The sequence below is a fragment of the Dermochelys coriacea genome, chromosome 25 (genome assembly GCF_009764565.3).
Source record: "Dermochelys coriacea isolate rDerCor1 chromosome 25, rDerCor1.pri.v4, whole genome shotgun sequence".
Taxonomy (NCBI): Eukaryota; Metazoa; Chordata; order Testudines; family Dermochelyidae; genus Dermochelys; species Dermochelys coriacea.
This window is the reverse complement of record NC_050092.1, coordinates 12,703,895-12,729,430: the sequence shown is the minus strand read 5'-3', so window position 1 is coordinate 12,729,430 and position 25,536 is coordinate 12,703,895. Positions and strand designations below refer to the sequence as shown.

General features: G+C 43.0%; 1 protein-coding gene across 11 annotated transcripts in view; it reads right to left on the bottom strand.

Annotated features, from left to right (window-relative positions):
* Positions 1–25,536, bottom strand: part of GNG7 (G protein subunit gamma 7) — a 130,427-nt gene that overhangs the window by 47,927 nt on the left and 56,964 nt on the right. For 9 of the 11 annotated variants that reach the window (XM_038383738.2, XM_038383749.2, XM_038383734.2 and 6 more), the window contains one exon: positions 3,712–3,737. Coding sequence is in view for 2 of the 11 variants with exons in the window: in XM_043502403.1 (XP_043358338.1) it covers positions 3,712–3,737; positions 4,577–4,671 (121 nt within the window). In the remaining 9 variants the exon portion in view is untranslated. Of the gene's footprint in view, positions 1–3,711; positions 3,738–4,576; positions 4,672–25,536 lie in introns of all 11 variants that reach the window. The other 2 variants (XM_043502403.1, XM_043502404.1) reach the window with 2 other exon arrangements.

Here is a 25,536-nt window from a genome sequence, read left to right as displayed (position 1 = left end):
TTGCAGGGAGTATGTTTCACATCATGATCAATGCCCACAGTTTCAAAAACAGACACTTTAGACTGGTACAAGTGTAGGGTAACCACCCAGTGCACACAGAATCCTGTGCTTATCTAGAGATACATCCAAATGTGCACTCATCTGGGAATACTACTAGAAGGTTTTTCAGTTTGAATTTTAACCAGTCCTCCTACGCAAGATGCATTTTTGTAAACTATTTTTATACAATTGAACTTCTCTACATCTCTGGAGGTGGATGTCAGAATCCTATTATGTTACAAATGTGAATGTAAAATGCAAGGAAAATCTGGTTAAAAAAGCCTTAAGCAAGTTAGCTTTTCTTTTGATCTTTGCCCTGCCTGTTTGGAACTTCCTTCCTTATTCCTATTTCCATGCATTCAATAGTGTGTTGATTAAGGAAGTTTATTTGTTTAGAAAATGCCTCTGCTGTTTGAGAAAATATGCAAATCATGCCAAAGGCATGGTACCTGCCCCTTTGTTGGCTTGAAGAGATCATGCACATTTCAGGACACCACAGTGGAAGATGCATTTTCAGAAATTGAAAATAATGAATGAATGGCTAAAAAATAGATACTGAAAAATGTACAGAACACACCAAGTCATGTCTTATACAAAGGATGATCAGTATTTAAAGATGGGCAACCTACAATCAATCCACATTCATTCACTTCATATTAGAAAACTTGGAGTGTATTTGTAATTTACTTTTTCTGTTCTGTTCCATCCTCTCTCAAGGGTTTCAGTGCCTCTGTCATTCAATTCTAATACAGGGAAATGACTGATCATGCTGTTTCTACTCATCCCTGTTCCGCACTTGGAACACCAATTCTTTAGATTTCACAATAAACCTGATTCAAAGTTGGAGAGTCACTTCTTTGTACTGTGGTTTATAGATTGCTCCATCAGGGCAGTGGTTTATATTTTGAAGTCTGGTAATTGTCCTGAGAGAAATGTAAGCTTTATTTAAGTATACAAACATATTGGCCTTTTTTTTTTTTTAAACCTTAATTCTAGCAACTAAGCCCAGAAAAAAAAAAAAAAAAAGAAAAAGAAAAAAAGTGTGCACTTCAAGGTGTAGAAATCAATTATTAGGGGACAACCTTATTCAAAATCACACCTGGGAGTATTCTGAATGGCATATTTACATGAGCCAGGAATACCAATCCCATTAGAATTCTGTGCTTTGCGCCACAGAGAATGCTGTATGCTAGCATGCTTACAATGTTAATGACAGTCCGAGCAAGAGAAGTGCTTGTGTTTTCACGTCGGTTGGTTTGCTAATGAAAGACAAGGATGTTTTTAGGTTTCAGAGTAGCAGCCGTGTTAGTCTGTATTCGCAAAAAGAAAAGGAGTACTTGTGGCACCTTAGAGACTAACAAATTTATCTGAGCATAAGCTTTCGTGAGCTACAGCTCACTTCATCAAATGCATCCGAGGAAGTGAGCTGTAGCTCACGAAAGCTTATGCTCAAATAAATTTGTTAGTCTCTAAGGTGCCACAAGTACTCCTTTTCTTTTTGGGATGTTTTTAGGTATTACTAATAGGAGTCAGAGTTCTGGTATGTAGAGCACTTTAAACTTAGTGCCACCTTCCAAAGATACCTAGGACAGGGACTCAAATTCTTGCACAGTGTGGACCACATGTAGTACAGAGCACTGGCTTAGACCACCTGCCTTTCCTCTCATAATTACACGACAGCCTGTGGAACACAGAACTATGGAAACTGCCATACACAGCAAGCTAGTGGCTTATCAAATAAAAATGATCAGTACCAGATGTTTCAGTGCTTCAGAAGTAGAAGAGAAGAAAGATTTATAACCTGCTTTTGCGGGGGGAGGGGGAGGAGGGGGGAGGTTTCTTACTGATCCTTGTCATTTAATTGTTGCTTTAAGAGTTGACACACAAGGGTGTATTTATCCTTTCTAAAATATCTTTTCCTTTTCCCAAAGGGACTGCATACGTTCTTGTCGTCAGATCTTTTTCTGAATCTACTATGCCAGGGATGGGCAAACTTTTTGGCCTGAGGGCCATATTTGGGTGGGTAAATTATATGCAGGGCCATGAATGTAGGGCTGGGGCAGGGGCTTGGGTATGGGAGGGAGTGCAGGGTGCAGGAGGGGTTTGGGGTGTGGCCCGGTGCCGCTTACCTCGAGCAGCTCCAGGGTGGCAGAGGCACGCAGCAGGGCTAAGGCAGGTTCCCTACCTGCTCTGATCCCGTGCTGCTCCCGGAAGTGGCCAGCATGTCTGGCAGTGGCACCTTGGGGTGGAGCAAGTGGCTCCGCTGCACGCTGCCCTCACCTGTGGGTACCACCCCGGAAGCTCCCATTGGCTGCAGTTCCCCGTTCCCAGCCAATGGGAGCTGCAAGAGGGGGAGCGGTGCCTGCAGGTGAGGGCAGTGCACAGAGCCCTCTGCCCCCACTCCCCCAGGGGCCGCAGGGACAAGGTGCTGGCCACTTCTGGGAGGGGCGTGGAGCCAGGGCAGGCAGGGAGCCTGCCTTAGCCCCGCTGCACCATAGGGCTGGCAATCCCACGGGCCGGACTGAAAGCCCTGATGAGCCAGATCCGGCCTGCGGGCCATAGTTTGCCCTCCCCTGTACTATGCTCTTGGCTTCAATGACAGCAAGTTCTTCAGGTGGAGTTCCTTTCATTCGTTTTAAGTTTGTCATCATTCAGCATCCTTGAATGTCTCCTTGTTTGTGAATTTGTGGGCGAGGATAATTAGAAGCCCCCATTTGCCCTTTCTACGTTTCTTCATTTTGTATACCTATCGTGTACTACCCCCACCAAATCCCAGTCTTCTCTTTTCGAATGGAGCTTTCCCATGCCTCTAATCATTCTTCTTATTCAACCCTATCACTCTTTATATTCTTTTTGAGGCAGGGAGATCAGATACACACACAGTATTTCAGGCAAGGACATGCTATTACTTATATTTATGCTTTCTGGCATGTACTGCAATGTCTGGGAATTCGGCAAGATCTAAAAAGGCTATTTCAGTGTGCACTGCTCGTCCTGCTCAACCTCTTACTGCAACCTAATGAATTCTAAAGATTTCTACAAGAATTTAGTCAGCCTGTGGCCAATAAGAGATTTTGTGCAACATGGATCTTCTGCAATTCAGCAGGCATAACCACAAAGGTAACTTGACGGAGAGGAGATACGAGACAGCTTGGTCATAAAGGCTCAGAAGTGCCACATCCGGGGTGCTATGGATGTGATGGGAGATAAGAGGAAAGCAAATACCCTGAAATATAAAATATGAGCCAAATAAATTTAGACCCAGGCCCACAATATGCATTATGTGCCACAAGCAAGAGCAGGGCGCCAGTGAGCTGCCTCCCTTTCCCGTTGCAGAAGGAGGAAAATAGCTGGTCCATGTAGTTTACATGTGATGCAGGACCACTCAGCAATTACCTGCTCTGCTTGTTAAGAATAGTCCTTTCAAGACCTCTTTTGAAGAGAGCTATGTATGTGGCACAGACCAATTCAGCAAAGGCTTGTCCTATAGGTCTAATGATATGGTCAGTTTAAGGTTCAGTTCTGTTTGAACTATCAGAGTTGTTAATGCTAAGCAGTACTACAGACCAGAAACCATTCCTATCAGACAGAGCTGTATGCCATGGAGCAGCATGTCAATTTTAGTTGCATAGTTTTTAAGAAAAGGGCTCAAAATGGCCAGTGTGTACATACCTTTCCTCACTGTTCCTGGATTATTCCTGAAAGAAAAAACATTGGACATTAGTTCTGTGTGCTTATTTCAAGATAACACTCGTTAGCATCTAGTGCGCACTTACATCCTTCACAATGGAAGTCAGAATGTTGCAAAATGTTGCAGTCTGCAACATCAGATACTAGAAGTCCCTGAGGTTATACAAGCCTAATGGTATCTGATGGCACAAACTAAAACTTCCATGAAGAAGGGTCACTTCAGTTGTACAGCATTCAGTAAATCACTTTCTAGCCAGGGGCTGAAAGTCAAAATGATAGAAGTGATGACCTAAGCTGAAGGCAGCAATGAGACATCCAAGGGCAAGAAGGTATTTGGGCATACAGCAGGGCCAATGCCTGAGGCACTCCATGTTGGCAGGGATAAGGGGGCAGATAAAGGACGTCACCAGCATGGCTCTGTAGTACTGTGCATTTTTCACATAACCAGCATTCTTTAAGAGTCAGTCTTTTCAAAAATTTATTCTGCTTCATAGTTTTAAAAACACAAGGGGGAAAGAATGAATCAAGTTTATTTACCCACAGCTCTGAGTAAGATATTTAAGCAAATTCAGGTTGGCTTTGCATGGCATTAAAGATGCTTAATGAGACTGTACTATAATTTCTAAGTAAAACTTTTAAACCAGAAATTTACACTTGTCAACATTGAATATGTCAGATACCTTTACAAGCTAAAAAGCTTTGTGTACTTCCAACTTTGGGTTCTAGTTTTAAAAAAGGACTAGCAGAGAACCTGGAGCAAGCTGAAAGCTGGAAAACCATAACCTCCCTATCAAGCAAATTAACCTAAAATGGAACAAGTGACAGGAACATCATTACAGGAAACAACCTGATTTTCTGGCATGCTGTTTTATTACATAGAGTAGTAGGGGCAATGAAGGCAACAGGAAATTCATATCCCATGATCAGCTCACTTGTAATGACCTAGGAAAAGGGTGGCCCTAGAAAGGTTTAATGGAATTTTACCAGTTTACTCAAATCATTTACACAAAATTATTTCAGAAACACACCTGTATTACTGAACTTATGAACCTATGTCAGAAAACCTTAGCTTGCCATCCTGCTACAGGTTCAATAGGTACAGGAGCAAGTTTAATACCCCATGCATTTTCATACATCCTTATATGTGCATCTTACATTAAAACATCTAATTTATCTTTCCATCATTTTTACCTGTCTCTCTTTTAAATTAGGAAAATCTGACTGGTCAGTTTCATTTGAGCTGCACATTCTCATGCACTAGATGAATTCTATAAAGTTTAGATTGTACACACAGAACAAGTGTCACTTAAAAAACCTTTTCAATATAAAACGTGTTATGGAAAGATTTCTATTGGCTGTAGGCTTTGCAAAAAAAAACAAAAAACAAAAACCCCTACCTAATTTCAAAAGAAAAAAGTTTGAGACCAAATTTCACCTGGCCATCTCCCTTTAATCCCCAGTTTGAACTCTTGCAATTTAAAGTTCTAATTTAACTTGTTAAAAAAAGAGCAAAACAGATAGGTTTCTATCCCATGGAACAGAATTTTGCAATTGTCACAGTGTTGCTAAAGTGACAAACTGAAGACAACCAATGGTCTATCTACTAGAACAGTGTTTAAGAGCAACCAGTGTTGGGTAAATTGCCGAGGAAGGTATGAACTTCCCCAGAAAATTCACCTAGTTTTGTAATACTCCAGACAAATGAGCATGATCATTGGCTACTGAATTTTTTCATCCAGGAGAGCAAATTACAATGCAAAAAGTTACCAGTGCATTTTTACAACTGAAGTACTACTGCCATCTGCCAAGATGATTCAACTAGTATCATGAACTCTTTGTTCTTACAGCTGATGGAAAATACAATCAATACCCGTTGTTACAAGAATACAAGATGTGGACAGTCCAGCATTTTCTCAGGAACTTTAAAATCATTTTGATACTATAATCCTACCCACCCTATTGCAGTTTACACCTTAAAATCTGATGCACAAGCATATGAGAAACACAGCCAGCAGTGTCAAGTACATGTGCCAGTACTCAATATTTTAAAACTCTCTGCAGTCCAGTTTCAAGGAAGAGCACCTGTTTATTTCTTGAGGATACACTTTCAACAATTCAGCTAGTTGAGAGTGGTTGGAGATGAGGAAAATGTATTACAATAGGTAAAAACAGCCAGATACATGTTTAATTTCTATGTGGTTTGGTGTCAAAGTTAATTTGTAGCATTGAAGTTAGTTGATCAAGATTGGTCAGCCTCTGCCAGTGAGATGTGATTTCAGTTCTCTGGAGAACTACTGTAAATCTCTGAAGAGAAGGGTGGAGGGGGGAAACAAAAAGATTTGTAAAAATTAATGGGATTCTTTCCACAACTGCTAGAGAATGTTTTTCAGGCATTTAGCCAACACTGCTTCAGAGAGTAAAAAGGCATGTGGGCTTTCACAGCTCTGTACTTGACCATTAAAACAAAAAAAGCAGGCTCAGTGAGGCAGCTAGGCAACAGTCATTCTGATGCAGGAAAAACTACGTCAATGGGCTGCATCACTGCTGAGGCTCTGGGGTTGGGGAACCCTCCTACAGCATATCACTACCCACACAGTGAGTTCAGTTTACTGTTCTTGTCCTCAGTTCTATAGGCTCAGAGAGAGGAGGAGGAGGAGGAGGAGGAAAGAGCAAAAGCAAAGCACCACTTTTCACTTGAGTGAAAGGACAAAGCTGACTCACACACACGCATACATACACACACACACAAGTAATAAGGAAAACTAGTGTGTTTGTAAGGTTAAATAAAAAGGTAACACTGCAAAGGACTGAATGGTCACATGCTAAGAAGCTGAACACACTGCAAGTTATCATTATGTACAGGTTCTTCTGAATTCCACTTTGAGACCTCAGGGGGTGGCCACTGAACAAAAGATACAACAAATCCCACATCCCCTTCTGCGTCTACACAATACAGTGGCAACTCTGTTGAGACTCCTGGTTTAGTGCATTAAAATTAGGCAGGATGATTTTGGTCCTCATGCTGGTCTGTCCCCCCTGCGCCCCTGAGATTTCTCCAACTTTCACTCACAGGTGACTATTTCTATTCAAACAGAGCAAGCCAGAGCAGCACATTTACAGCATAAATACTTGCTTTAACACCAAGCTTTTCCATACAATTTCATTTTAATATAGGACATTAACTACCTGTTAGAGACTTGTTTTGAAACTGGCTCCAGACTGTCTGCAGAACTTAATTTAAGCATACAAAAAAGGCAGGACTTAACTAAACCAGAAGTGTAATTTCTAGCAATCATGTTTTACTCAGAAAACTGATTCTCAATGCCTCAAATTCCAATAATTAGTTAAAACAGGACTTAAGTCTCATTTCCCCCCCTCTATTTTAATCCTTTCTGATCTCCAGAATGAGTCTGGTGACAGCCTCATGGACGCAGATCTAAAGTTCACTCTACTAGTGTCATAATGCAGTAATGACTTACACTGAGTCATTCCAGGACAGACTTTTTTTTTTCTTATTCATCCTGGGAAAATGAAGAACAGCAGGAGAAAGAGCAACCACTCAGACAAGCAGGTCACCACTCAGAATACTGCTGCACCTTAATTTGCCACAGGTACTGGATGTATCAGATTCCAGAGAATGGACCATGTTGACTTGTTAGTGGCATTTTTCAATAGGCCAGAAAATCTGAGGTTGCTAAATGGTGCCATAGGAGATTATTATTGAGAAATTCACAAGTTATTACAACCATTCAAGGAGTTTTGCTGTGAGGCCATACAGATGGGGGTGTGTGTGTGTGTGTGTGTGTGTGTGTGTGTGTGTGTGTGTGTGTGTGTCTGTGTCTGTGTGTGTGTGTGTGTGTGTGTGTGTGTGTGTGTGTGTGTGTGTGTGGTCACTGGTCTCATGCAACAGATCCCTTACATTAAAAAAAACGTGATCCTGACAACAGAACTGCTTAACTCCCAAAGCATATGGACTCTGCTATGCCACAGTTTTGTTCCCAAGAGTAAGCTAGAATCAGTGTTGGTATCTACAGCACAAATAGCATAATTAGTTCTGAAAATAGTCCCCAGAGTGGAGAAAGCTTGAATTTAATGTAGGGACATTTAAGGTATTTTTCCTACCACCGTTCAAAACAAGAACTTTGTTTCTATAGTAATTGGAAACTGTACTAAAACAATTTCCTCTCTATTGGTTGCACAGTAGTTTATTGCTGTAGGGTGGGTCCTTGATGTTCAGTGATTAAAAAAAGACATCTGTTTAGGGAAAATATCTGCTTATAAAACATTTTGGACCCCGCAAACAGTCTAATCTTAGCAGTGTCCTGCTGAAGAAAGTTTATTCATAAGATTCAGATTACATTTGTTTTAACTAGAACTGTTTAGAGAAGACAATGCAATATCAGTTGGTCTCTTCAACATGTGTTTTTAAACAGCTTTAGACAGTGAGCTCTTCAGGGTAGGAACTGCGTATTGCTCTACCCGGTACCTAGCACAAGCTGGCCCTGATCATGCTTGATCCATAGGCACTACTGTAACCATGATTTAATAATATTTGACATGCTTATAGAATGCTAGAATGAGAAGTGCACAGTTGTTAGCAGCAGTAGTTCATCTCAGAAAGAAAGGATTCCTTCATATTTAGAGATAAAAGCAGGGCAGACTCCGTGGTTATTTGCTCCATCACAAAGCATTACATAACATTCTCTGGAGAACAGCCATCTTTTCAAAATAAAAATAATTATGAATGTGTGAAAGCATAGGGGTGCATTGTCTTGTCAGTACCGAGTAGAGATTATTGTCAGCAGCTTGCAGAAGCAACGGTATACAGAGTAGCCATCATTTTAAAAAAAAAAAAAATATCATAACACTGCAATTTTAGACTGGATGCAAAAATGGGCATTAGCATTTCACCTCAATTTGAGTCTTAACTAGATTATACCTTGAATGTCCAATGTCTGCAACATTAAAATTAAAACGAAGGGTCAGCAAAGGGGCAGACTGTGTGTTTTGAAAAGATCCTGTATATACGTGCATTGGAGGTGGCTGACAGCTGTTTTGACATTAACTATTACTAGGGCTAAAAGCCATCAGGAAAAACATGCATAAGTTTTCAGTGTCTTGCTCCCTTCCTCCACCCACCACTTTATCCACCCCCTCTATAAAGTCACCATCCTGCTCAACCTCAGAGTAAGACTACCACACATTCCACTCAGAGTGGGCTGTTTGTCAAACTTTGCCTACATTTGTCAGCTGAGCAGCTGAGGCTAGTGAGTCGCACGGCCTATTCCCCCAGCCTAGAGGAATCAGTGCCCTGTGTGCAAGCCTCTCTCCACTGCACATGAGGTTTTGTTTCTGCAGCAAAAGGTTCAGAGAAATAAGAAAATACATCATCTGAGATTCGTATTTAATAAACCCGCAGACAACAAGTGCATGGCAGAGTTGAGGGGAAGATTTTAAAAAACCCACTGGGACGTGCTTCTAAATCCACTAGGTCCTCTGAAAATCTAATCTTAATCCATGAAGCTATTCTCCTAAATCAGACTCATTCAGATCTCAGAATCCTGAAGGAGCAAGTTCATACAAAAAGCTACTTAAGTCTTTTCAGGGAATGCTGCATTCTGACCATTTACAGTGTGCTGTAACTGTTGTGGGTTATGAACTATAGGGCTCAGCATCCAAACTTGAGGCAAAATCCTGTGGGGGCACCGAGTGCCTTCAACTCCCGCTGAGGTCAGTGTGGGAGGAGGGTACTTGAAATCTCACAGGATCAGGCCTTTGGGCTCATCCAATGATTTTAAAAGAGCAATTACAAGCAGGGTGAAGAAGAAAGGTTAAAAAGAGAAAAAGGATGCTATGCGTATGGTAGTTTATGGTAATTCTGGATTAAAAGAGCAAAAGGGTTTTACCTGAAAGAACAGAATAGGTCACAACAAGGGGCAACTTTCAATTAAGTTTAAGTATTATTCAGACACACTGATGATCTTTCAGGGAATCGTTTAAGATTAGTTAAATTCTTTGCCCGGGATGACAGATAAGGCAGCAGGATGCTGTAGCTCCTCCCTGCTTCCACCCTGTGTCAACACTTAATTTAGGATAGAAACAAGTGCTGTAATTTAAAGTGTGGGTAATTGCTATGGAGGGGATGTAATGTGAATGCCCCAGATACCATTCCTTACTATTACACAACTAGCTTGTAGAAAAGGGAAAAGGAGACGCAGAAAGCTAGGATGAGAAGCCAGGTGGGATTAGTCACTGAAGACTAAAAACACAATCAAAATATATTTAGTACATGCATCCATTCACCCCCCTCCTTCACCACGCTCACACAAGGGATTTCAATATTCCACAGACATTATATGCGTAGCAGCCCAGCATTAAAGTAAATGAAGTAAAACTAATTCTCTGCTGGAGAATGCAATTGCTCTGACAACAGACAAGCAGCTTCCATGGAATGGAATTGAATTGAAAATATGAAGGCAGATGATCAGGTCACTAGGAAACTGCTCCCCAGCATGGTAGGAAGAGAATAATGGCCTCACAGCAAACAAAATTTTCAATCTGGAATAATGGTTAAATTCCAATGATAGGAATATTGCTGTTTTTATTTGCCAAGAAGGAAGGAAGCCCTAGCCAGAAATAAAAGGCAAGTTACAAAAATCAGTAGTAATAAGATGTCTGTTCTGACCCCTAGTGTTTTGTCATCAAATGTAAACATCCTTCAATTTCGCCACTAATGGGAGAAAGAGCCCCTGAAGCTCCCTCTGTGCAAGGTCAGTTTCCCCTTGCCACACTACAGGTAGGAAGATCCTTCCATAACCTCCCAAGAAACAAAGTGAGCTATGTTACATTCCTCATAGAAATCTTCTGGGTTTGAACCTTGGTTTGGAGCACAATTATCAGATCCACAGCTCAACTCCCAAAAGAGTTCAAGGCATCTAATATGGGTTGTTACTACTACTTCCAAGCCAACAGTTCAATGGCCAGCCTGGAAGGGTTAACAAGGCTGCTCTTAATCCTCCTCTTCAGTTTTCTGCAAAAACAAATTGTCACTTGTAACAGATCTTTAGACTAAAGGTGCCCTATGCACCAACTGCCTCCTTTCAACCATACTTTAAAGAGATTCTAGATGCACCAGACCACCAGCTGCAGAGAACTTACTATATTAAAAAGGCTTGAGCACCTCTCCCTCCTCTTCCCATTCAGTAATTCTAGGCAAATAAAAGATCAGAAATTCCAGCCTAATCTACACTGGGGATTTACCTTTGTTACACTCAGTGAAGGATAGCAACAGTTGGGTTTACACTGGTACTGCTCTCTTATGTAGGCCTGGTCTACACTGGAGGGGGCGGGGGGGCAGATCGATCTAAGATATGCAACTTCAGTTACGAGAATAGCATAGCTGAAGTCGACGCATCTTAGATCGACTTAGAATCCCTTACTTCGCGTCCTCGCGGCGCGGGATTGACAGCCACCACTCCCCCACCGACTCCGCTTCCGCCTCTTGCTGTGGTGGAGTTCCGGAGTCGAGAGCAGAGCGATTGGGGATCAATTTATCGCGTCTACACTAGACGCGATAAATCGATCCCCGATAGATTGATCACTACCTGCCGATCCGGCGGGTAGTGTAGACATGGCCGTAGAGAGGCTATAAACCACTATTAGCACCAGAATAAGCTTATGTTAGTTTCAAGTAGGGGTAAACTGCCTCTGAGGCAAATTGTGGCCTACAGCATCTTAGCCTTTCTACACCAAGGGTTTGCCCCAGAAGAAGCTATGGCTAAAATTCCCAGCATATACAAGGGCTCTGTAGAATACTAGTTGCTCCAATTATGGTAACATCTGCAGCTATTTCTAGGGTGCTTGCCCATAATGTTAGCTACTGAGAGCTACAGGTGATGGCTAGTAATTTGTAAAGAATTTTGACAGTAGCAAGCTTGCTGTTTACAAATGCTCAGAGAGCATTATGCATTCTTTGGCCTCATTAGTTTACAGATTCTGCAAGAGTGACTAATTACACAATCCTCCACGCTTAAAAATACCACAAGCTAGTCCATCTGTAGCATCACAAGCTTGGGCACGAGACAGACTGGGATCAAGACTGGGCACAAGACCATAGCACAGTGCGATAGCTAGGATATGAAAAGGGAAGCAGTGGATGTTGAGCTGGGCAATCATGAAGAGTCATGTGCCATCTAATGTGGCCTCCAGTTGCAGTGCATTGCTTCTCCTGTCGAAGATCTGTTCGAGAGGGACAGTTGAATAGCAGGATTTCTGACCCAATGCTCCTGCAAGCTCATTTTATGCTATGGATTGTTCTGAATCTTGTGGGAAAATACACACCATTTGCAAATAAACACCCATTAGTACCAGATGAATCAGTGTCAGTCAGCTCAGTCCCTGACTACTCCGATGCAGTAGAAATAGGATTTTCTGAAATGTCAGAGTAGGAGTTTGAAGCTTATTAATGCCTCATCAAGTGCTTGAATAGTCAGAAGAACGAGGTAGTGTGCCATGTGTAAGTCAAGTCAGTGCCAAATTTAGGGGCTGGCTGAGGATTCTGTTAAGAGTCTCTAAAAGAGGATTTGTTAAAAATAAAATAGTTCATTTGGTTACAGCATAAGGCGGCACAACGCACTGTTCGGCATCTGAAGCAAGCGGACACCTTCCCTTGGGTCCAGTTCTTTACTATTTTCTGTCATGCTATGAAAAAGAAAGACAAAGCGTCAGCTCACGGAGATCTTCCAGTAGGATGCATGGGGCTAGATGACTGAAAGATCAGCAACCCACTGGCTGAGAGGTCAATTCAAAACATGATTTAACAGAAAAAACATAGGGCAGAGGAGGCTTCAACAGGGAGTTCATGGCAAACCATGCAGCAGCAGTGATTGTTTAAATACTGCAACTAAACTGAGTCACTGAAATGTAGCAATGGACAGCTGTGTCCAGGTTTGGTTTTACTGGGGGGACCGTGTCAATGCCCCCCCCATACACACACACACCCCCTCTAAAATCAGAACTAGACCAGGCACCCTCTCCCAAACTCAGCAGATTAAACAAAAACAAAAGCCTATTTATTTAAAAGTCACTTTGAAGTGAGATACTTACCTCTAAATGGGGTGTACTTTAAACCTGCAACTAGTGAATCATCACTGAGAGCAGAAGAACTCTGTACTCCTCACCAAAAACAAGTCAAGATCTGATGTCAACTAAAATTGGGAGACAATTTAGGACCTGTGCTGCAAATAAGGTAAGTAATAAGCAAATAAGTAAAATAAGATGCATATTAAACCCACACCTGTGTGGCTCAGAACTGCAGACAAACAGTAAAGATATTGTGCTGCAAGACTAAACACTCAGCTTTATATAATACACTTGCCGGCAGAGTGAATCAAAGCCAAAAATCTGATAGAAGCTGATCTCACATCATTGCCAAAAAAAAAAAAAAAAAAAAAAAAAAAAAAATCATCCAAGCAAAACCAAGCACTGCATGAAGCTCTGGACTTCCGAATGGCATACAGCGGAGGTGGGCAAACTTTTTGGACCAAGGGCCACATCTGGGTGGGGAAATTGTATGCAAGGCCGGGGCAGGGAGTTGGCGTGCGGGATGCAGGAATGGGCTCAGGGCAAGGGATTGGGGCAGAGGAGGTGTGAGGGGTGTATGAGGGAGCTCAGGGAAGAGGGTTGCGGAGTGCAGGAGGGGGGCGGAGTGCGGCAGAGGGCTCAAGGCAGGGGATTGGGGTGCGAGGTGCAGGCAGGGGGTTTAGGGCAGGGAGTTGGGGAGCGGGGTGCAGGAGGGGTTCAGGCTCCAGCCCGGCACCGCTTATCTAAAGCGGCTCCGGGGTGGCAGCGGCGCGCACCAGGGCCAGAGCAGGCTCCCTGCCTGCCTGCCCCCATGCTGCTCTGGGAAGCGGCTGGAACCACATCCCTGCGCGGCCCTTGGGGGGTGGGAGGCCACAGGGCTTGGCGCGCTGCTCTTGCCACGCCTCCAGGCCTCCCCTGAAGCTCCCATTGGCTGTGGTTCCCCATTCCTGGCCAATGGGAGCTGCGGGGGTTGGTGCCTGAAGGCAAGGGCAATGCACGGAGCCCTCTGCCCCCCCGGGCCTCAGGGACGTGGTGCCGGCCACTTCTGAGAGCGGCATGGGTCTGCAGCACCACCGGGGGCAAACCCGCAGGCCAGATCCAAAGCCCTGAGGGGCTGGATCCAGGCTGCAGACCATAGTTTGCCCATCCCTGGCATACAGCTTGCTAGAGTCCAGACATTAATTAAGAGAGCGAGCAGCCATGGGACAAGAAGGAAGGTCCTCTCATGGATCAGCAACTGGTTAAAAGATAGGAAACAATGGGTAGGAATAAATGGTCAGTTTTCACAATGGAAAGATAAATAACGGCATCTCCCAAGGATCTGTACTGGGACCAGTGTGGTTCAACATATTCATAAATGATCTAGAAAAGGAGATAAACAGTGAAGTGGCAAGGTTTGCAGATGATGCAAAATTATTCATGCTAGTTAAGGCCAAAGCTGACTGTAAAGAGTTACAAACGGATCTCACAAAACTGGGTGACTGGGCAACAAAATGTCAGATGAAATTCAATGTGGATAAATGCAAAGAATGCACATTGGAAAACATAATCCCAACCACACACACACACACACACACACACACACACACACACACACACAGAGATCTGGTGTTACTGTGAATAGTTCTCTGAAAACATCTGCTCAATTTACAGCAGCAATCAAAAAAGCTAATCATGCTAGGAGCCATTAGGAAAGGGATAGATAATGACAGAAAATATCATAGCACCACTATGTAAATCCATGGTACACGCACACCTTGAATACTGCTTGCAGTTCTGGTCACCCAATCTTAAAAAAGGGCATATTAGAATAGGAAAAAGTACAGCAAAGAGCAACAAAAATGATGAGGGAATGGAACAGCTTCCATATGAGGAGAGAGTTAAAAGGCTGGGACTGTTCATCTTGGAGAAAAGAGATGATGGGGGGGCGGGGGGAAATAACTTTTACAGAGGTCAATGAAATCATGACTGGTGAGGAGAAAATGTGCAAGGATGTGTTATTTACCCCTTCACATACCACAAGAACCAGGGGTCACCCAATTAAATTAACAGGCAGCAGATTTAAAACAAACGTAAGGAAGCCCTTCTTCACACAATGCACAGTCAACCCATGGAACTCATTGCCAAGGGATGCTGTAAAGGCCAAAAGTATAACTGGGTTCAAAAAATAATTTGATAAGTTCAGAGGATAGGTCCATCAATAGCTATTAGCCAAGATGGTCAGGGACTCAATCTCATGTTCTGGGTCCCTAAACCTCTAACTGCCAGAAGCTGGGACTGGGCGATAGGAGAATGGCTCATTCGATAATTGCTCTGTTCCGTTTCTTCCCTCTGAAGCATCTGGCACAGGCCACTGTCAGAAAACAGGATACCAGACTACATGGCCCGTTGGTAGAACCCACTATTGTCACTCTTATTCTTATGAAATTACTGTAGTGAAAAAAAAATTATGCCACTTCATAGCTGGAGCTGCTGAAGTGTAGCAGAGTTCACTGCTCCAACAACATTGTTTTCCTTAGTGTGTTCCACATTCCTTTGACGACTGCAGTCCATTAAAGTAAATGGAACATTCCACTGAACCATTCCCCAGCATGTAAAAATAAAATTGACACAAAGGGTGGCCATAGTAACTGTTAAAGGTGGAAAACAAAACCCAGAGTCAATCTGCCTTCCCTTTGTTTTCAAATGTTTTTTTCCTCCCCCAATTAAAGGACTACTGTTGGTGAAGGGTAAGAAATTAACACTCAACGGATTGGGGGAGGCTCAGATGTGCATTTATACAGACATTTTTTTTTTTAAAGCCTTCAGAATTCTTGGGGCTAAGATCCTATTCAGTGTGAAGTGTCTGATACACAATGCTTTAATCAAGCCTTGCAACATCATTGGGTTAGGTATTATCACTATTTCACAAAGGGGTAAAACTGAGGCCAGGTACTCAAGGCCTCATGACAGTCAACAACAGAGGAATGAAACATGCATGTCCTGTTTCTCAGGCCTCTAGTCCCTCACCTCAAAGCCAGATAAACGTTGCACTGTTCAGTGTGCATGGTGTCAAAAAGACAAGGCACTCAGCCCTTTTTAAAAAAGGCCAATACACAGGTGCACCGAGCCCATCTTTAGCACATAAAAATGTACTATGTCATTTAAAGCTGAAACTTTGCAGGAGTTGCCAACAACATTGGCATGGTTTGTCAATGTTAAGGTCATGCTGGAGTTAGTACAGAATATGGGCAGGGGAAAGAATGCTGCCCTGGGATTCTAGTTAACACTAAGGCCTTGTCTAGACTAGGATTTGATCGTGAGATAACATGTTAGTGACTGCTTTCTCTAGATGAGGATTATTGTCTAGTTTAGTCTCCTGAGGTTGGTAATAGTTTGGCCTGATTTTGGCTGTTGGGTGTTGTGCGGTAGTGGCTGGCGTTTGATCTCCAGTATAGCACAGCCCACTAGACAATGAGCTGGTGGTCCCTTCTGGCCTTAAACTCTATGACTTAAACATGTGTTAGGATGTGTCTTCATGGCAGAGTGTAGCTAACTGCAGTTAACTTGAGTTCCCTCTCTTGAGTTAGCCTAGCTCAAGTGAGAGCACCCACACTGTGAACACCACTCGGGCTGCTGTGCCCATCCTGGAATGATCTCTACTCATGTGTGGGTGCCAAGACTTCTAAGGGCATATCCAGTGGTTCTTTGCACTGTGGTAAACTGAGCCCCTCTATGAATTATCTTTCCCAGTGAAAATAAAAGGAGAACTTGTGGCACCTTAGAGACTAACCAATTTATTTGAGCATAAGCTTTCATGAGCTACAGCTCACTTCATCGGACGCATTCGGTGAAGTGAGCTATAGCTCACGAAAGCTTATGCTCAAATAAATTTGTTAGTCTCTAAGGTGCCACAAGTACTCCTTTTATTTTTGCGAATACAGACTAACACGGCTGCTACTCTGAAACCTTTCCCAGTGAATTATGGGATAAATTGGCTGAACTTTCTGGGCACAGAGGGGAAATTGTTGGAAGAAACTGGAGAACTAGCGGCACTCAAGTAGAGCTAGCCTGCATCCACACTGCAGAGTGGTCATGTTAGCAGCTGACTTGTGCTAACTCAAGCTTTTAGCCCATACCTCCTGATGGGCCAGCCAACACGAGTTAATAGCAGCACCACTCGAGTGAAGAATGTGTGCGTGTTAGGACAGGACTCCAGAATTATAATTCAGATTAATTTTGCAATGAAGGCAGACCATTAGACGAGTCAAAGTTAAATTTCAAATCCACCTTCACCCCACCTTCCCAGGTTTAAAACTAATGTGCCTTTTTAAGGCACATTAAACGGTCACCTTCTTGCTTGGTTCTATAGAAGCACAGGAACAAAGACACTGTCCGCAGAAAGTGGTACAAGGTTTGAGAACATTTCTCTTATCCCAAGGCTTTAGGATGGAAGCCAAATACAACAGGTTTATGGATTGGAAAATCCAATTCCACTGTAAAGACTTAATCCCCGTTTTTCACTTCTGCTGAAATCACACAAATGCTTGTATATTTTTAACTCCTATGAGTCCTAGTATTACCTAATTTCACATTAGTGGCTTTTAAGTCTAACAGCCATAATATCATGCATTTCTTGAATTCAGCCTGCCAAAGAAGATTTCACTTGCTCAGCGTGATATTCAGCCACAAGACTAGAGAAGACTTTCTATTAAAGTCCACAATTCATAAAAGAAAACTATTCTAAAGAGAGACTGAAATTCAACATCTTCAAAGTGAAACTGAATAGCTTGATTTCATGATATCTATTCCTAGAAGGGTCACCTGTGGGTAAATCCCCCTTAAGCAAACACCAGAATTAATATTTCACTTTCCCAGAAACATACTATAGACCCCCTTCTGGTGCTTTATTCTCCACTCACATGCAACAAGGCTGTCAGATACTCAACTTCAACTCAGAATATGAATCAATATGGAAACTCCCCTATCTGTCCCCCATTCTCTTCTGGAGGCTTTTAAGTTTCAAAAGTTGGCCACCTAAATGCTGTTTAACACAATGGGTTCCTGTAGGGGCAAAGATGTCCTCTCCATGTGCCTAACTACAGACTGTTGTAGCAGACTCACTGTACTCCTTTGGCAACAAAGAGCTCACCTGAAAAGTGGCTGTCTGCAGAGAATTTTCAGCAGTTCTCTACCATTTGCCTGGAATCTGAGCAGTATTAAATAATAGTGCAATGGTGGAAGACTGGATAAAAAAATTTCTGTGCAGAGATGATCAAAGCAATGAAAGCTTATTCATGAATAATTAGTCTCTGCATTGGGACTTTGTAACATACTGTTATCTTGCCAAGATCTCAGATCATAGCATTAAAAACTTGTTTCCAAGTTGTCCTATTCTTCCTAGCCCCCAAATATAAAAGCTACCTGAAAGCAGAACAGCATTTGTGAATTCTCTTGTATTTAACATGGCCACATTTCCATGATGTGGAAGTTGGCTATAAAAATTTTCTCCCCAAGTGAAAACTTTGGCTCCACAGTGTTCCGTTTTGAAAGATCATAGCTCAAAGATCAATGCACCAGATCTTCAGCTGGTGTAAATCTGTTGAGCTCTACATACATGACATCAATGAAGGAACATCAGTATGTATCAGTTAAGGACTCATACTGGTGTTTACACCACACAAACTAGAAGGCAAACCGCCACTATACTTTCTGGCAGTGGCTAAACAACAATCCTCTGTCTAACAGGTATGAAGAGGGTCTAAGATTTATGCCACAGTGTGTAGCACAGAGAATCAATTTAAGACCAAACTGAATGTTTAGGAAGATTTTCAATGCATCAAGAGCAGAAACATGTCAAGATCACCAGCTCCAGGCCTTTGCTGTCAGGTGTTCCGAGCACCCATACCATGATAAGTGATGAGAGAAAGAAGAGACATTTAACCAAAAGGACTGGGTAACCGAATTGCAGGGCTGTAAAGCCATGATTAGAATCAGCAGATTTAAAATTTGCATATTCCACAAATTGATATTTTTACTCAAATATATTATATGCCTCACTTATAGGAGGACACCAGGCAAGTAATTAAGATGTGTGATATCAAAAACTTGTCATATCTGAGAAGTATGTCCAGCCTTGCTTAGATTTCCTAGGCGAGGTTTAACACCCTTCGGATCTCAGTTTACTGTTCAATCAGACATCAAAAAGGTCTGGTTTTAGTTTGCCCTTTGGAACAGACAGAGCTTGACTGCAGGGTGGTGGGACTGATACACCTGAAAGGTAATTTAGCGGCTCATTTGCCTGTGCAAGCTTCTTCACTCTAATAATGGGAAAAGCTGCCTCCAGGTCCTAGCAACTTAAAGAAAGGACACTTGCACCTAAGGCGTCACAGCTGAGAAATGCAGCCCTCCAGCCATAGCACTGCTATGAAATCTGACTTGATACTCGGCAATTAAAATGCTGTTAAAATACACAGGCCCTGCACAGGGCAGGTGCATTGCAGGAATTTCAGCTAATAAACTGATTGACAATCTTTGATGTATTGGGCTGGGTAGCAGACTCTCTATAGCCTCTTAACAAAAATAACGTATCTAAGAGATCAGCAATCTGTATCTTTTATTTATACCTGACCTGGTGCCACTGACTGAAGTAGTTTGGTGCCAAAGAGGTATTCCCCTTTCTGTCAGTACCTCTGCTAAAAGAATAAGTATGGTCTGTGGGCTGAATCATTTGATGTGCTACTTGCTACAATGTGGTACATTAAAATTCTGTGCTGAGAGAATCGGTCAAGTAAGGACACAGAGCACACAGGATGTCCTCAGTTACACTAAGAAAATTTCAGAGGGTGCTGAAAAGAACATATGGTGCTTCACAAACATTCAAAGAAAGCTCCCTGGGCCAATTTCTGATCAATTCCCCCTCTGCAAACTACCAGCCTCTACTAAGTGGGACCTCAACCCCATAGGGTTTTCCATCAACTCCCCTCCCCTACCACACAGGCTGCAGAATCTAAATGAGTGAAAAAACAATTCCTCCACTTCAGGGTGGTAATTATTAAGAGTACTGCTAAAAAGGTCCTTCCAAGATGACCACTGTCTCCTTCCCCGTCTTGTAGAGGGCTCATTGAGCCAAGGGAGTTGTTTGCCTTTCCTCTCCTTGTGTCATTCTCACTCAAAGAGCACATGAGTCAGAGGCTGTGCACCACAGATGCCACTGATAAAAGCATAATGCATTTGGGAATATTAGCAACCCCGCAGAACAAAGAGGCAGCTCAAAAACAAAACAAAACAAACCTCCATACCCCATCCATCGACTCCCAATCAGCTTCTCCAGTAAGTGCCTGGTAAATGTCACTGGTTTTAATCTTCACAAACATCAATTTCTAGTTGTTCCAGATTAACTCCTAAACTCCTGTGCATTTAAAGCAGCACCAGCAAAAATTAAAGGTCATCAGCAATGCAAGCTGTGAAATACCTTTGACATTAAATTGTGTTCTCGTCAGCTCAGCCCATGTAGCTATTGTGAACAGAAAAAGTAAGATTTAAATTCTTCTCTTTCTTTTTTTCTCCCAAGCAATATTAAATAGCCTATTCAACATTGCTCCACCTGATTTTTTCCAGGGGAAGGAAAAGTCACTTATTCATAACAGAACAGCTAGTAAAAACAGAACAGCTAAGACAAGTAGAACACTCACCAAAAAAAAAAAAAAAAAAAAAGCTTTTGTCCAATTTTGAGGAGTCAGTAGGTTGAAAGCTTGACCTAGTAACAGAAAATTGGCCTTCTAATCTAACCCTTACTGGGTTGACTTTGTCCTGTGTGTGGTGGAACAAGGGCCTTAAAAAAATCCAATATCGTTACTGTATAAGGTGCCATGGGGAGTCCAAGTTTCTACCTAGAATAATATAGCAGGTTGTCTCTACACAATTTGCACCAATTTAGCAAAAATCTGTTTGCACAGACTTAATCTATTTTTGTAAAGCCATTGTGTGGATATTCTTAAAAACAGTTTAAAAGTGGCTCTTTAATTAAGTTAAAAGCAACCCTACCGCTTAATCCCACAAACACTTAAGCACACGTGTAATTTTGATCAATGGGGCTACTAGCATAATTAAAAAGTCAGCCACAAGCTGTGTTTACACATTCAGATTCTTAATGAAGCTGCCACCTCTCTTAGCTACTGGACAATACAGTGCAGGCAGTTTTTAATGTGGTTTATAGATCTGTGTCTTTTTGACCAGAGATGTTCCAGAGCTGTGAGTGTTTGAGTCCTTCTAGTAAATCAGACAGACAGTGTGATCCACTTTGAATGAGAAGTACAACATGTCTATTTTGGTACAGAAGAGAGACAAGCTGCAGAGCAGACTGTGTTCTGACCAAAGACAGAACAGAAGCCTTCCTTTGCAGGCACACAACACTGAGTAGGGCTGTAGTATAGCCATGCAGTTCACAATGAGCAACTGCTAACCCAACAAGCTTTGCTTCTACAGCAAAGCCATATTTTGTATAGCATTAACACTACTCATGAAATGGTCAAAAAAATCTTATACAGAGATTAGTGAAGAAGGATCACATATAGCATCACTGCAGGAAGTTACTTCACTAAGTCTGCGAACACTAGTTTAATTTAGCCCTGGCAGTTTTAAAACATTTATTCTGATTGGGGGTTTACAATGAGTATACCTGAAAGAAAAGTTCAATGAGGGAAGGGGCAAAAACTTAACAAAAAAGTAGCAAGGAACATGGAAGACATGCAAAAGCAACAGGATATCAAGAAAAGCCCCAAGGCTTAGGGTTCACACCAGATTACATATTCTCTCTTTATCAAATCAAACCTTCTGCTGACACTGCTATTCCTTCCATGGCAAGGGTCCAGCTGTTACACTCTGGACGAGGGGTTCTCAACCTATTTATCATACGGGGGCTGCAGGTTGAGAACTACAGCATGTTCCAACCCTGCCCACAGACCTCTATGCCCAGCACCTCCCGCCCAGAGACTCCTCCACATAGTGGAGCCAGAGTGTAGCCCTGGGTAGGGGGGGCTGGGCAGCAGACCCAACTTGCTGGACCCCACCACGCGGAGCTGGATGGCAGGGCAGCCAACTGGAGGCCCCAGACCCTACCACACTGCCCAGCTGTGCGCTTACTGAGCTGCATCGCAGCCCACGGGTTGAGAACCCCTGCTGTGGACATAGTTAAAACCCAGTTTGCGCTTGCAGCGTATAAAGGACTGGACCATACTTTGTCACCTCAACCTGTGCTACAGCCTTGGACTTGTACAGGGCTATAACCAAATCTGATGTTAACTACCCAGCAATACCAAGCCATGTTTTAAGTTGTGGTAGTGACCTTTTAGTGTAGATGTAACTGACTAGACCAGAGGTGGGCAAACTATGGCCTGCAGGCCACATCCAGCCCGCGGGACCGTCCTGCCCAGCCCTGAGCTCCTGGCCCGGGAGGCTGTCCCCCCTCTCCCACAGCCACACTGCTGCAAGGCGCAATGCTCTGGGCAGCAGGGCTGCAGAGCCCGGCCTGACTCGGTGCTCTGTGCTGTGCAGTGTGACACGGCTGCCTGTCCTGGTGCAGCTGCGCTGCCAGCCACTGGTGCTCCAGACAGCGCGGTAAGGGGACAGGGAGCAGGGGGAGGTTGAATAAAGGGCAGGGAAGTTCGGGGGGGTGGTCAAGGGCGTGGATAGGGGTTGGGGCAGTCAGAGGGTGAGGAACAGGGGTTGAATGGGGCAGGGATCCCCAGGGGGCAGTCAGGAAGGAGAGGAGGAATTGGATTGGGCGGCAGGGGGTGGTTAGGGGACGAGGTGGTGGATGGGGCAGGCGTCCTGGGGGGGGCAGTCGGGGCAGGAGTCCTAGGGGGCAGTCAGGAAGGGGGGGTTGGATGAGGTGGCAGGGAGTCCAGGGGCGGTCAGGGGGACCGAGAAGCAGGGGGGTTGGATAGGGGGCGGGGGCAGGGCCATGCCTGGCTGTTTGGGGAGGCACAGTCTCCCCTAACCGGCCCTCATCATTATTAGCATGTGTATGACTAAAAAAAAGTTAGAAAAATGGTCACAATACCGTGCTTCAAGGATAAATGATGGCTAAGTCTAGACAAAAGGTCACACTCATATGGTTAAAATCCAAAAAGGAGGCAACCTTGAATCCTGGATAGCTTGCAAGGTAAGCTCAACAACAAATGCTGAAACCTACAGCTACTTGATGCTTGAAAAAGTCATTCCTATCTTTTAGGCATAGCATCTACAGAACCAACTCTTTCCAAAGACTCAGAAGGATTGAAACCGATTTAGCTGGGGATTGGTCCTGCTTTGAGCAAGGGGTTGGACTAGATTACCTCCTGAAATCCCTTCCAACCCTGTGAGTCTATGAAATGCACAATGAGTAGAACTGATACACAACAGAGAATAGCTAGTCTTTCAGTTAGTTACAAATGCATGTCTTTCTGCTTTATTACTTTATTTTAAAAAGCTCTGGAAGAACCCTTCATGTTTCGGGAAGTGCAAGGCATTTGATGAGGAAATGAATCTGGTTCTCAATTTCAGCCTTTGCTTCCTGTCCCAGTAGAGGACAAGAATGTTGTGTAGGCACTTGAGCGTGAATATCTGGCATTACTGAATAGCAACTCCCTCCAGCAGATTGCAAAGCAGCATGGGACACTATGCATGTGAACACAAGATGAAGGGAAGTAAAATGTTCCAGGGATGCAGTGCCCTCTAAAGAAGAGGACGGGGTTACCTAGTAAAGTGTCTGTTTGTAAGATTAAGGTACGTACATAAAAGTCATCTTAATATTTATTAAGACAGGACTCTAAACAAAAACAAACTGTCCCTCCCGCAATGTCAAAGTTGCATTATAGTCAGCTGTGGAAGTTGATTTGACCTTGTCATCACTACCTTGGAATAGTGGAGGAGGAATAGTGGAAGATTCATGTGTCCGCTGAAAGTGGGTCCTACACCGCTACAAAACATACAGTTGTCTTATGGACAGTCCCATATTGCTCTGGAAGCCACAACAAAAAACTCTGATCTTGAGATGTTAACACAACTCCGATGTGGATTTCAAATGATATCAACTATGGAAATCAGTTTAAGATATGAAAGAGGTTCCAGAGCAGAGAGTGACAATTTCAGTTCAGTATTGCTTTATCTTCCAAAACTGGCAGCTTACTTCAAAGAATGTCAAGGATGACTGAATTGCAGATCAGCTGAGACTGGGTGTTGGGCCTGAACGAGATGTCAGTTCTCACACTAGTGAAATAAAATGAGCTAAACACAAGTACTAATCCAACAGAAATAAAACTCACCATGCAGCAAGACCAGTGTTTAATCTCCACTATTTTATTCCTGCTGCAACTTTGTTGGATGTTTCCTATAGGTGTAAATTTGATCCATCAGACATCTTCTATGTAAAGGAATCTTACACAGACTCAGTTCTTCTCACCCAGTATGGTTAATACAGACAAACCTCAACTTTCAGAAACCCTGGAATTACCAAGTTTTCCAGTAACATTTAAAAAGACAGAACAGGAAGGTAATCATGCTCAAAATATGGTAGATGTCAACAGAAAAGATAAACCTAGAGTGACTGCTTCATACAATCTTTCTTCCTAAATCAAAAGTAGAGTAAGTACTAAATACCACAGTGATAGGCTCTTTACAAGTTGGATTTGTAGCAAAACAAAATGCCTACCACCAAGACTGAGGCTGGGTCACGTTCTGGAGCTCTGAACAAAACTCAAATTGGAGGGCAGGGTGGGGGAAGGGTACACCACCAAAGCTTTTTCCAGGGATTGGCACATAGCCTGGACCTCTTAAAAATGTGTTTTCCAGCCCCATGAATGTTTCATTTGGTTTTGGCTTGTTTGGCAACTAGGCATCTGCCTTTCCAAGATTATGTTGCCTGCCACATTATGCGAGAGCCTATCAAAAATATTCCCTTCTCCTCAAAAACTTGGAGTTAAATTCCATGTCCGTTTGCATGGCACACCTTTCCTTGTGCAACATTTTGAGCCTTGAAAATTAGTGTCTCCCTAAACAGAAAAGGAGTACTTGTGGCATCTTAGAGACCAACAAATTTATTTGAGCATAAGCTTTCGTGAGCTACAGCTCAATTCATCGGATCATCCGATGAAGTGAGCTGTAGCTCACGAAAGCTTATGCTCAAATAAATTTGTTAGTCTCTAAGATGCCACAAGTACTCCTTTTCTGTTTGCGAATACAGACTAACACGGCTGCTACTCTGAAAACAGTCTCCCTAAGATCTTTGTAGCTCCCACAGCAGACTGCCTTCTCTTAGGAATGCAAACAAGTCCACAGCAGATTTGCAGTTTTGTGACAGATCGACCAAGATCAGGACAATTTTCATCCACACAACTAACTAGAGATGGACTGTAAATCCAGAAACTTAAAAACTGCTTGTTTGAAAGTGTGCACAGCTGAGACTTTAACTTAGTGTAAATGGATAAACTTAAACCCAGCAGCAGACTAATTATAAACTTTATCACTTGGATTGTGGGAACAACTAGAGACCCCATCAAGATTGGGACCCCAGTGTGCTAAGTCTAACAAAGAGCAACAGATGATCCCAGCCTCGATGAGCTTACATTAATGCATATTTCTCTTTGCAGACTCTGGCAGGAGAATAAATCTCTTTACATTACAAAATGACTCCATGATTTTGGTAAATTGAGCTCCTCTGCAAATTTATGGCCCTGCTAACAATATGGGGAACTCGTTACCAGAAAC